Here is a 13121-nt window from a genome sequence, read left to right as displayed (position 1 = left end):
AGGAGGGACTATGACCAAGATGAAGTATGTTTGATAGTGATCATCATTTCATGCTTATATATTGGTTTGCGTACTTATTAGCGCTTGTACGGCATTTTCAGTGTTTGCAATGTGCAATGCATATTTACTAAATAACTCAAAACTTTAAACTTTAAAGTGATGCCTTCAAAGTTCAAAGCGTAAAATCATAAATGTTCTTTTATTTAGTGTGCTTTGTAGTCTATGAAGGATACTTTAATAAATTGCATATTCCATATGCTGTCCATGTCTCCTTGTCCCCATTCCTTGCCTTTTGCAGTTCCCCATCCCCATCCCCGATCTCGTCCTTGTCCTCCATCCCATGTGACTATGCCACCTAAGTGTTCATCAATAGTCATCTGGGCTATTTGGTGGCACTGATCGTCCGACTATGAAATCCACCTTGACCTCGGACGAATGGAGTGGAACCCTGGCTGACTCGTCTTGGGCTGGGCTCACATGGGACCAATTTTCCACCCTAGGTCCTGCACCTTCTTATACATATATGTCTACGTGGCGTCCAAGTGCGGGATGCATGTGACAAACAAAGTTCTCATGATCCACATAAACCCTAATCTGTAAGTGAAGCTTTCCCAAAATAGGGGTCACTTATGCTGACATTCCTTCGAAAGCGGCACTTGTAGAAATAGCAACTCCAAGGAGGTTCATAGCTTCAACCACTCGGGGATGGATATAGTGGTGAGTAGCACCACTATCAAAATGAATAAACATAGTAAGCCACTTTGTCCCAAGCCTTGAAAAGTTGCCGTTTCTTTGGTGGAGTATCATCCTGATGTTGAAGTTCCTTTGGTAATGCATTGGTTTGAGGCGTCTTGGCTTGTTGCTTTGCCTTGTCGAGCCATGTGTTCCTTCTATCGTCACATGCATCCATGCACTGTGGTACACCGTGACAAATTGGCTCATCAACAGGGCAAGAATCGTATACAGAAGTAGTACCTTTTAGGATATTTTGTCGTATGCTGTGACCCCTTTGTGAACCCCTGTCCGGGACATGTTAGGCATGAGCTACGTAGGTCAGTAGAGGTTAGTGTCATGTCAATCCTCTTAACCCAGCGTGGAGAATTCAATAGGTGTTCATCATATAGTTGCATGTAGATGTCAGCCATAGGAGTAGATTGCAGTGAAAGCATTTAGTTGCACTTCATGTAGTAGGGGCCAGCTCCAAGGTAGTCCCAAAGAATGGGCAAGCCTTGCAAGGGGTAGCTAATACCCCCTACCCTTCCTTTAGGCCATAGGCGGCAGCCGCCTATGGACCTGGGCTTGCAGTTGGCCAGGAGTAGTATAGCCTAGAGTCTTTATCTAGGTATATCTTTATGCTGTATTAGCGGACATGCAAATTTCACATTGTGAAGTTTTCGTCCAAGTTGCAGCCAATTGATATTGTGTTAATTCTTTCTATCTTTAGTGGTGCATATGCCCTATCAACTACCTTTTTGTTGGAATAATTCTTTCTATTTGTTATGATCCTTAGTGCTAGGCTTTATTATGGTTGAGTCTGTCTTGTATCTCCGGAGCAGTGATAGAAACTCAGTACACAAACCTTTGGATAAATGTATGCTCTTATGTGTGTGTGTGGGAGCATATATTGATACCAAGTTCTACACCCACTATTGGGCACTGATGACGTTAGTGGGGAGGTCATAGTATCCGGTTCATACTATGCATGATGGAGTTGATGGTTTATTATCTTGTGGATGACTACCATGAGATTATAAATTGCACATTCTTATAAGGTGAATTTGGGCATGTTCTTGGATTCATCTAGGTGTACATACATACATACATACATGCATGCATGCATGTATGTATGTATGTATATAGCAGTCGGCTAGCAACCCGATGAGCCACACAACAAACAAAGCATTAAATGCTAGTTAAATCAGGACGTGGGCTTTCTCAGCAAGTCGACAGCTGTCGACCAACACCCTGGATCCATATAAAAAGGCAAGCCACAGTTAGTCCCAAAAATCATCAAATAAAATTAGAAGTTATTAAGTTCTTCAGTCAAGCATGTGTGCTTAGGCTCCAGCCTTTGCATATTCATAGCCACTCTTGTGCTTTCAGCCCGAGGCAAAAGAAGCTCAGCCTCTTCAAGAATATTCAGCACACCAACCCTCAGTCTCGGGCCGGTGTGTTCTCTTCGAAGATAGCCTCATAGTCGCCTACAACTTATGCACAGTTTCGCCTAGCGTTTGATCGCTTTGTCCTTGCAATTAGCGGTCAGTCGGTCAGTTTGTCCGCTCATTCTTGTGGACACAGTTCAGCTTGTATTTAGTTCTCTAGAAGAAGAAATAAACCAAATACTCATGTATGTTGTTTTAAAGGATCACAAAAGACTCACTAAACTTAGGTTTAAAGAATGCTTCGTTGTTTTACACGGTCCTAGCTCGGCACATGCTACATCTTTCCACATTGGAAACATTTTCCTTCCTTGACATATTCTTCAAGTTGCTTGTGGGATAACTTATTTCGAAAGAGTGGAGGTTTGTCCCCACTTCTATCCTTCTTCTCTTGTAGTTGGGTCTTTGATTCAGATGCAATGCAAGACATATCAGTGTCTGAAGCACTTGGTGTGTCACTAGTGCATGTGACCAAAAAAGTGTACTCTTCCTGGATTACATTAGTTGATCTCTGTGCTTTGTCATCAGAAGAGTCTGCTATTGCATTGCCTGCTTCTTTCCTTTTCTCTTTTGCAATCCGCTTCCTACATTCACTGATGTAGTGTCGAGGCTTATGGCAGTAGTGACATTTGCCCTTCTTTTTGGGCTTGTTTGCATCCCCTTTGTCATACTTTTCACCACTAGAAGAGGGCTGTCCATGACCAGCCTTGCTAGACTGTTGTCCCCCATGCCTAAAGCTCTTTGCTTTACCCTTATCCTTGGCTGTAAATGCCTTTTCTCCACCACGGTTGCTCGATATGTTTGCTCTTGTTTGCTCTTCCTGCAAGAGTAAACCCACGAGCTCTTCAAAAGTGACGGGATCACCACCTCCTCTCATTGAAAGGTTGAGAGGTGTGTGAAAGCCCAAGTAGGAAGGCGGTAAAGAATGAAGAGTGTTGGTTACCATCTGTCTGTCTGGGATAACCTCATCAATGTTGAGCAATTGTTCCTGCAAATCTTTCACTTTCGTGAGATGATCTGCCATAGAGTCACCCTTATCCATAGAAAGAAGATCCAATTGCCTCTTCAAGTAGGCAACTCTTGCCTCGTTGCGTACCTGATACATTGCTTCCCATGTGTCCCATGCAAGCTTCGATGTCTTGCATGAACGAATGTGCGGAATAATAGTCCTTTTCACTGAAAGGGCTATCAATGACATGGCCTGTGCATCTCTAGAGTCCCATCTCTTCTGCTCTTGTGTGGGAGCAGGATCTACATCAGGAGCTCTTTGAGCACCTCCCCTTTGAGGCGTGGTTGGCTGTATGGTAAGTGGGCGTGTGTCATCACCACACACGATGCCCCAAAGCCCTTTGGCTACCAGCAAATTACGGATCATGAAACTCCAGAGGGAGTAGTTAGATCCATCCAGCTTGTCCTCCTGGGTGAGCACACCAAATACATCTGTAGCATTTTGTGCCATGTCAACAAAATATATTTGCAAGCAAACCAAGCACCAATGTGCACTGCCAGGCAACCAAATGTCCTGTGCAAATGTATGCGTGCAAACCAAAGCAAGTGTAAACCTGCACCAAATTGTCCAATTACACACAATGTGTATACATACGCGACAAATCGCAGCTGTAATGCCCAATTACATGCTCCAATCTGAAAATCCCCAATTTTTATGCACTCCAATCGCTTCAATGTGCATCTAATTGGCCAATTTTCACAGAAGCCCCAAATTTTTGCAAATGAAAGAGGTTCAATTTGTTGATTTTGACCTCAATTTTGAAAACCCCCAAATTTCTGCAAATGAGAGGTTCAATTTGCTGATTTTGACCTCAATTTCAAAAACCCCCAAATTGCAGTCAAAGCAACATGCCCAATTTTATCAATTTGTCCTGAAATTGAGAAATCCCCCAAATTGCACCTGCAATTTTCGTGTGAATTTGACTTGCACAGAAGTGTCTACTAAATCTGCATATGACCTGCACTGGAATGGCTGCAAAATCTTGTATTTGTATTTGACCCAAAATGTGTACAGAGAAATACCTTCCTGCAAGGGCAGCAGGCTTAGAGGGAGCCAGCAGGCTAGCCAAGTCGTTGCAGTTGGAGAATGAACGTTGTTGGCCAAGTCGTTGCAGCTGGAGAACACACGGAGCTGCAGGCTGGTGTATGCACGTGGCAGCTGGCGGAGGCGTGCAGAGCTGCAGACGGGTGCACACAGGTGACAAGGCGTGCAAAGTGTCGAGGAGCTGCAGGTAACGAGCGCTCAGGTCAGAGGGTGCAGGTAACGGGCGCTCAGGTCGAAAGCGGAAGCGGGCACGGTGCTGTAATCGCTGGCGGGAGCGAACGAACGGCCGGAACGGAACGTCGACGGCGGGCTCAACGGGGCGGAGAGGCGACGCCGGACGCTGTCGGCCGGAACGGAACGGCGAGCAGGTCGGCGGTGGGCGACGAAGGCCGGACGGGAGCAGAACGCCGACGTGCCTCTGGGCAACCGGATGGAGCGCTGATGGCGAGGGTGTCCGGAAGCGTGACGGAGCTGGGCGGCGCTGGTGCTTGGTCGCCGGCTGCAGAGGAGGTGCCGCCCGGGAGGCTGGGCGGAGGTGGTGGGCTCCCCACTAGTGCCGCCGGTTTCTGGCGGCCGGACGGTGGAGCAGTGACGGAATCCGACGGATGGAAAAACGCAGGCGACGGAAATTCGTAGCCTGTCGACGGAATTTCGCAGGATTTCTTCCAGCTGCAGATTTCCAGGGCCAGCTCCCAGCTCCTGCTCTGATACCAAATGTTGGGTGTTGGACTCACACACTCACACACACAAACCTGCACATTAGGGTTAGGTGCAGGGTAGAGAAGCTCACACACAAAAATGAGAGAGAGAGAGAGAGAGAGAGAGAGAGCCAAAAGTGTGGTATCCACAAAATGCAAGTCAACCCTTGCATGTGTGCCACATCCATATAATATAGAAGTACAAAATATTATATGTTAGAGTGTCCTTTCACACTTGATGTCCAAGGGGAAAAACCACATGGGAAAAAGTGCCCTTGGTTAAGCCCTGTTCACACATAGCACTACCATAAGTGAGCATATGCCTACACTTGGCTCGTGATCAACTCAATTTGACCAAAGCTGTGTTGGAATTAGTGCATCTTAGTGTATTGTGTATTTATGGGCACTACTCATTTTTTGGGTATTTTATTCATTTACTCCTATTTTAGGAGTCGTCGAACTGTCGGCCAGCTCCCACACTACACTATAAAAGGAGGCCTCCCATTGCACACTTCATTATCCATTCCCTTGCACATTGTTCAACATCTCTTGCTGGCTATTGTCATTGTAAAGCCTATTGCTATTATAAAAGGTGATCTTGTCCACAAGCTCTCTCTACTCTCTCTCTTGTTCAGTTTATGCTTCCATCTATGCATTTTCCAACATGGTATCACTCGCTTAGGGTCAGGCTGCTCCATCCTTCTGCAAATTGCTCACCGTCTTCTACTTTGCTGTGCGTTTTGCTTTCATAGCTTCTCCGGCTGTAGATCAGTCTCCTACAATGGCTGCGTTTCTGTACCTTGCTGTGTTTTCTGGTCTAGCCACCATCTGGTTGCTGTCGGCCAGCCCTCAAGGCTGCGTTTTGCTCTACAGAGGCAGGTTGTGAAGTGTTTGGGCTACGTTTTCTGCTTCAGCATCTGTTTGTGGTGAGTTTCTTGCATGTGGTGTTGCCGGACAAGTGGCTCTACATCATCTTCTTCCTCCACGAGTCCCTACCCTTCTGGTAGGAGGTTCCCATTGGTTCTAGGATTGTTTTGCTGCTGTCCAGTCTCTTTCTCTCTCAGATTTGAGAGGGGTCTCATTGGTTCTTGAGCCTCGCTTCGTTGGAAAGCACTTGAGAGGAGTCTTGGAGAGTTGAGATTTGTTTTCTTTGTTGCTGTGGATATGGCTCCCCCCTGTACGAACAAGGATGACAAGTTGAACAGACCCAACTATATCCATTGGAAGATGCAAATGTGGATTTGGTTCATCCATAAGGGTTTGTGGGATATTGTTCAAGGCAGTGAGAAGAAGCCCAAGCGTCCTCAAAACTCTAGGCGGTGGGCTCAGGATCAAGAGGATGAATTCCTTGTAGAATTACAAGACTAGGAAAATTGGGATTCGAAGGCGCATTCAATGTTTGTGCGGACTATCACAGAGGAAGTCTCATTGACTGTGCAAACTCTCACCAGTGCTCATTAGGTATGGTCTAAATTGAAGGATCTCTTTATTCGAGATTCGTCGATGAGGGTAGTTACCTTGCAAGAAGGGCAACTCTATGGTTTGTTATTCCCTACAGATAGTTCTATGCAGTCGTTCCTCTTGAAGGCCAAGGATATCCCTGACCAGTTTACTGGCAATGGTTGGTGCTTTGTCCTCTACTCAGTTGGATGCACTTATCCTCACCAAGCTTCTATGATGTGATTTCTCGATCTTTGAGGTGCCAGGTCACATCCACTCAGTTGGATTTTGATGATCTTAGCTCCCTACTCTTAGAGGAAGAGTTTGTCCTCGTTTCTCAAGGTAAGATAAAGGTGTCTCTTAATAGTTCTAATCAAGCACTTACTTCAGTTCAAAAGAAAGGTCGGAGTCGCTGGGAAAAGAGGACATTTGTCCAAGGATTGTTTGTCCAAGAAGAAGGACAAGACCAAGGGCAAGTCTTCATCTCAAAAAAAGGGCAAAGACACGACACACGACAATGATACAGATTCTTCTAGTACCACTTCTAGGGCTCCTAGGGCACTTCCGGCTCAGGAGGACCCAGATGGTGTACTTCTCTAGTATACATGCAATTCCCCCATGTGCTTCCAGCCAAAGGAGGCTTGTGGGCGGGAGAGGGGGTTGATTGCAGCTCCACTTATTGGTGCATGGGAACCGTGATTCGGAGTTCCAAGCATTAGACATTTGGCAGGAGATGGTTATCTTCTGAGTAGCAGAGATTATGAACTGGATCTGTTCCGACTAGATTATGAACTGGATCTGTTCCGACTTCATTGTTCTTCGAGGCTTTTGGGACGTGATGTGTTTTCCGTCCACTGTTGGGGATTTTGGGCGCGGTGTGTTCAGCAGCTCATCATGTATTCTTGGAGTTCATTGCGCACTTGTGTGGAAATTCGTAGCCAAGCAAAGTTCTTTGTTGTTTGTGGTGGCATTTTGTTTCGAGGAAATATGTTGGCGGGTTTTCTCTTTTTGAGGTGATTCTAGTATTCATGGTGTTGGAGGGTCATGGTTGCATCTTCATCAACTTATCTTCTTCAACCTCTTGCACACTATGAGCTGCAGAGGGGGTGTTGCATCTCAGTGTATTGTGTATTTATGGGCTCTACCCATTTTTTGGGTGTTTTATTCATTTACTCCTATTTTAGGAGTCGTAAAGCTGTCGGCCAGCTCTACGAGTAATCAGCTAGTTCCCACACTGCACTATAAAAGGCCTCCCATCATGCACTTCATCATCCATTTCCTTGCACGTTGTCATTTCTTGTTGCTGGCTATTGCCATTGTAAAGTCTATTGCTATTATAAAGGTGATCTTGTCCACAAGATCTCTCTACTCTCTCTCTTGTTCAGCTTATGCTTCTGCCCGTGCATTCTCCAACAAGTTTGTGCTTTTCCATGTGCAAAACTTCATGGTCCCTGTTTCCATGCCTTCATCTAGTTGTCCAGTGTCTGGGCATAGGGTCCATCATGTGAATAGAGCTAGGAGGGCCAAATAGTTACATGAAGAGTGTCGTGCCAAGATGGCTACTGAACAATGCTTTTATTGTGACTCCACCGAGCACATTGCGAAGGATTGTTCGGAGACCTTGGAGGAGCAGTCCGAGGAGGAGGTTTCTTCAGAACAAGAGGAGCAATCTGAGGAGAAGGCTTCTTCAAAACCGGAGGAAGAGTGTGAAGGAGATGCTTGTGTGCTCGCCAACTTTTTTCATTTCGCAAATTGAGCACACACCTAGGGTGCTTCATTGCATCAAGCATGTACGAACAGAGGAAGCTTTGCGCCAGGTCTTTGAGGGAGAGTTTTCACAGTTGCCGTTTACACTCAGTGGAAAATCTTTGGCTTCAGTGGCGGTTGCTTCAGTTTTTGGGGTCGTTCAGAAGGACTCTTCTCACCTGTCGTTTACATTGGGTGGAGTATCTTCAGTGTCTGATAGCATGAAGGCACCATAGGAGGATATGTCATCAGATTTGTCTTTGCATGGGAGGATAGGCTAGTTGGTGTATCTTTATCGTACACAGATTTCTTGGAGACCGAGGTTTGACTACGGTGTATCAACGGATGTATTACTTTTTTTTTTTCCGAGAAAGATCCTTTTATTAGTTACCAAACAAAACAACTATGTTGGCTCCCCTCCATAGAGGGGAGCGATAATCAAGAAAACTGAGAAAAAGGTGGAAAGGGGTGCTCTTCTCCCTTGGTTGGCCACTCTGGGGGGGCAACGGATGTATTACTTGGAGTATGTTCCACGGGACATGGGTGGTTTAGACATACAAGTGTTGAGCAGTACTGATGAATATAGATTTGGTGCAACTTTTCTGAGGAGTATGGTTCCTGGTTCCGCTTTCTTCCTTTAGGGTGCATGGGAGACGATGCAAGCAGTTCTTGTGCTCCATTTGAGCTGAATTAGTGGTTGGAGTTTGGATAGCGGAGTTTTGCTTAGCCATTCTCTAGTGTTCTTCTCATGGGCTACGGGAGGATACTCAGAGGTTTGCAGTGTGGACAGTTGGACAGACGGGGTGCATTGGAGACGGTGCAATCAATTCTTGTGCTTCATTTGAGCCGATGAATTCGTGGTTGGAGTTTGGATAGTGGAGTTTTGCTCAGCCATTCTCTAGAGTGCTCTTCTCGTGGTTTGCAGTGTGGAAGTTGGTCATCCAGAGGTTTCTTTGTAAGTTTTCGTGTTGACAAGGACGGAATGTGAGCCTTTGCAGTGGACAGCGAGTGGTCTCGCTGTGATTAAGATCTTGGGTATCTTCGACGAGCTTTGCTTGGATCTTTTCCTTTTATGGAAGGGCACTTTTCATGGACACTATGTAGCTGAGGACAACTAAAATGCAAGTAGGGGAGAATGTGACACACTTATGAGTATGCAAGGTGGAGCAAGACATCAGATAGCAGCCCACAGGCAAAGTCGGATAGCACAGGTGACGTGGCAATGATGATGTGGTAGTCGGCTATAGTTGGCCGACAGCTTTACAAGTGGCTGACTAGGAGCATTGGTGCATATATATACGCGGGTAGCCAAATCGTCATATTCGTCTACTTTCCTCAGCGTTGTACTTCACAGAGCGTTTCTTTGTAGGCGAAGTGCTAGCCAGGAGTGAACAGTAGGTCACAGGGCTGTGAGTTGACGCCTTCATTGTAAGCCACATCTTGTACTTGAATTTCAGTTGTAATACATCTTTCTTGCATGTAACACAAAGCAGTAGTTTAGGACTCTTGTGTGTATTGTATGTGTTATCCTGCCACACTGTTCTTTCTCTGTGGAAAACCCCAACACATAGGCACAAGTGTTCTCCTCTATGAACTCTACTCTGTAAATGCTACTGTTGCAGACCTAGATACATCAAACTGTCATAGCTAACTGTTGTTCGTAACCTGTCTAGTTCTATGTTAATTATCGTCTTGATTTGAGTCCATAATCACTATTTTCCATGTTTACGCAGGTCCATTTTCTCACAGGGTCCTTTTGACTCTGGAAGAGAAAGGTATCCCTTACAATGCCAAATATGTCGATCTTACCAGCAAGCCGGACTGGTACCCATTTCTTGACACTCTATTTTTGGTTGAGTAGCATTGATACTCTGGTTGGTTGAAATTTCATCATGTCTATTGGGTCAGGTTTTTGGAAATCAACCCTGAAGGAAAAGTACCTGTCATCAAGCATGAAGGAAAGTGGGTCCCGGATTCTGATGTGATCACTCAAATCATTGAAGAAAAGTTCCCAGAGCCCTCGCTCCAGACACCACAGGAGAAAGCATCCGTGTAAGGATGTAAATTGTCTATCTACGTTAAAGAAGCTGATTCTGTATGTGCTGCTGATTGTTTTGGTGCTGAGTCTGTTCTTGAATGCTTACAAAATTTGTAAATGCTCAACTGGGTTATTGTGTATACCTGACATGCAAGGGGTAAATGGTTGCCACTGTTGGACTAACCACCATTTTCTGTTGTTCTGCGGGTATCCTCAATTGGTGGATGGGTATGATCCTTGAATGAATAATTTTTGATTGGTCACATCACAATTGGTGTGTGGGCCAGCTGGTTAGGGCGCTGGTTGTGGTTGCAGGTTTGATTGTCCCTGGCCCCATCTTTCATGGTGTACGTCTCATGATGGTGCCTGCAGGACTTTTTTGTTTTGTTTTTTGTATTTGCAGAATGTTGTTGATCTGGCAATGTGCTTGTCCTTGGATGGTATGAAGTCCCTAAAAAATGGCTGTTTTTGTTTTGGATCCTTAAGATCATCCCTTTTCACCTTTCCGCCTCTCCCTACATATTCACATAGCACCTGCTGTCATTAGGTTTTTATTGGGTCTGTTGGTTCTTAGATGTTCATCTTTTAGGGTCCAGTTGTATCTTATATTGTTGGTTCCAATTTTAGGACGGTTTTAGACTGGCAGGGTGCCATTCAAGCTTGATTTCAGCAGGTGGCAGACATTGCTTCTTGTGAATGGACTCTTATGATGAAGTTAACGAAAGTCACACTGTCATTATACTTTTTAAACAAAGTACTTCAAACTTTTTGCCACAGATTTTGATTCAAGAAGGTAGTTTTATTCTGCAGGGGTTCAAAGATTTTTCCTAGCTTTGTCAAGTTTCTCAAGAGCAAAGATCCCAGTGATGGATCGGAAGAAGCGTTGGTTGCTGAACTGACAGCCTTGAATGACCACTTGAAGGACAATGTGAGTGCTTTCAGTTTTTCGTAAATTTTTATGCCTCTTTGCCTTAAAGAGGGATAATCTTGAGCCATGAGTTGTGGTATTCGTGTGAGGTGTTGTGACTGAAATGCATGTGGAGTGTGATGGTGATTTGATGAGTCATCTGAAGGACATCTATTCAAGGGTGGCTTCACAGCAGATGCCTTTGACGAGGCTTGGTGGACCATATGAAGTACCACCCCTAACCAAAGTCTTGAATAAAGGTTCTAGTCTGGTAAACAAGGCTTGAAAAGGGGCACTGAACAGCAAGTTCATTATATGTAATGGACCATAGAATCTTTTGGAGACGTGCATTTGTAAGCTGATTTGTAGCCCTCCCTTGCAGGGGCCTTTTATTAACGGTGATCAAATTTCAGCTTCTGATTTGAGCCTAGCACCCAAGTTATTCCATATGCAGGTGGCATTGGGCCATTATAAGAAGTGGTCACTTCCCAACAATCTAACGTACTTGAAAAGCTATATCGAGGTGACTACCTGTTTCCTTTGCTAGTAATGCTTCTAGGGTTCACCTTTATTAGGGATCCCACGGCTCCTGTAGGCATTCCTTATACTGGTGATGGTGGGATTTGTACTGTTTGGCAGGCTCTTCATGCTCGAGAGTCCTTTGCAAAAACCAAGCCAGCTGAGGAGCATGTTGTTGCTGGTTGGCAGAAACATGTGTCCTGAAGAGTGGAGGCTCAGATCAGAGTACCTTTTTCTGCTAAGCTTTAATTGTGATACTTAGATCATGGCATTAGCCAGGTAGGACTAGCTAGCCATATTGGGACCGGATTTCAACCACTGAGAGAAAAAACTATGTAAACTCTGCAAAGATAATATTAATCAGTGTTAACAAGGCAAGTTTGGTAGTTAATTTGCCAATGATCATTAGTTGCAGACCTTTGAGGTTTGTTTCTTTTGAGTTTGAAGAATAAATGTTTGCAAATGACTTGTATGCTGGATCAAATCTCAACTACATGGGAAATATGTAACCCATGCATAGGATATCTAGGTGGAAGTTCAAACAAGTGTTACGAGCTGGATGTGGACTTGATGCTCTTCGTAAGAGCTTGTTGTTCAGCTCATAAGCTGCTCCTCTTGATTGATTGGGACTCAAGGCCCCCTCTCCTTGAATGTGAAAAGAGCCAAATAACTTAACCTAATGGAGAGACTAAATGAGAGGATAAGAGCACCACAACCTAACCCTAAATGGCATGAATAACAATCACTTATAACACTTGCTAATGAAGATAAAAAAGAAAGCTAATGGAGAGCCTCACTCTAGCTTTGATGTTATGTTGGCAATGGGATAAAGCTCTCCTAAAGATAAGACATCTACCCAACGATAAACTAATCTTATTCTAATGGTAACACAATTAATATGATTAATCTAAGATGGGTGATACCTAAGTGAACTCATGAGGATGAGTGAGTGCTAATTAGATTGTACTTAAGTTAATTAGACTCCAAGATAACGCTTGGACACAGAAATTGGAGATATTGATATGTTCATGGTTTGAAATGGTTTCTTTTTATATGAGGGGGTACACCCAATGTGATGATTTTTTTTGCTTATGTGGCTTGATGCTAAACTCTTCTCTTGCTTGGCTTCTTATTCACTCTCTTTAGCTTTTCTTTGTGCTTAATGGAACCATATTTCTTAACATGTAACTAGGCTAGATATCAGTTTTGTTGTTCGTGTTTTGAGAAGGTTCTTCAACAAGTCCGAAAGTAGGTACGACATCACCACCCATTCTATAGACAAGACTCTTAATGGCTTTTACGACTTGGATGAGGGATCCAGACACCAGGTGCTCAGTAGCAAGGTATTGTTTTTATCTTGGTTTGGGATACTTTTCTTGGATCAGTAAAAGAAACATCCCATTGTTGCACTCTTGATGATAGAAGAAGTTGAGAGTACAAAGTTGCAAGCTTTGCATTATGTGAGGCATTGTGATTGAGTAGGATTCTACAAGATATGGGAGTGGTACAAGAGTAACCTACAATGTTGTAATGTGACAACTAGAGTTGCATGGCCATTGCT

At 44.4% G+C, this 13121-nt stretch overlaps 1 protein-coding gene across 1 annotated transcript in view; it reads left to right on the top strand.

Moving 5' to 3' along the window:
- LOC147635705 (putative glutathione S-transferase DHAR1, cytosolic) overlaps positions 1 to 11951 on the top strand; it is a 12802-nt gene extending 851 nt beyond the window's left edge. Inside the window, exons 2-6 of the mRNA XM_086803102.1 lie at positions 9830 to 9920; positions 10005 to 10148; positions 10945 to 11062; positions 11424 to 11564; positions 11681 to 11951. Coding sequence (XP_086659228.1) covers positions 9830 to 9920; positions 10005 to 10148; positions 10945 to 11062; positions 11424 to 11564; positions 11681 to 11764 — 578 coding nt within the window. The 3' untranslated portion in view covers positions 11765 to 11951. The remainder of the gene's footprint in view (positions 1 to 9829; positions 9921 to 10004; positions 10149 to 10944; positions 11063 to 11423; positions 11565 to 11680) is intronic.
- The last annotated feature ends 1170 nt before the right edge of the window (positions 11952 to 13121 follow it).

Source organism: Cibotium barometz, chromosome 9, assembly GCF_041138505.1.
Source record: "Cibotium barometz isolate CiBa-2024 chromosome 9, ASM4113850v1, whole genome shotgun sequence".
Classification (NCBI taxonomy): Eukaryota; Viridiplantae; Streptophyta; class Polypodiopsida; order Cyatheales; family Cibotiaceae; genus Cibotium; species Cibotium barometz.
Note: the sequence above shows the minus strand (reverse complement) of the source record. Positions and strands in the feature narration are given on the sequence as shown.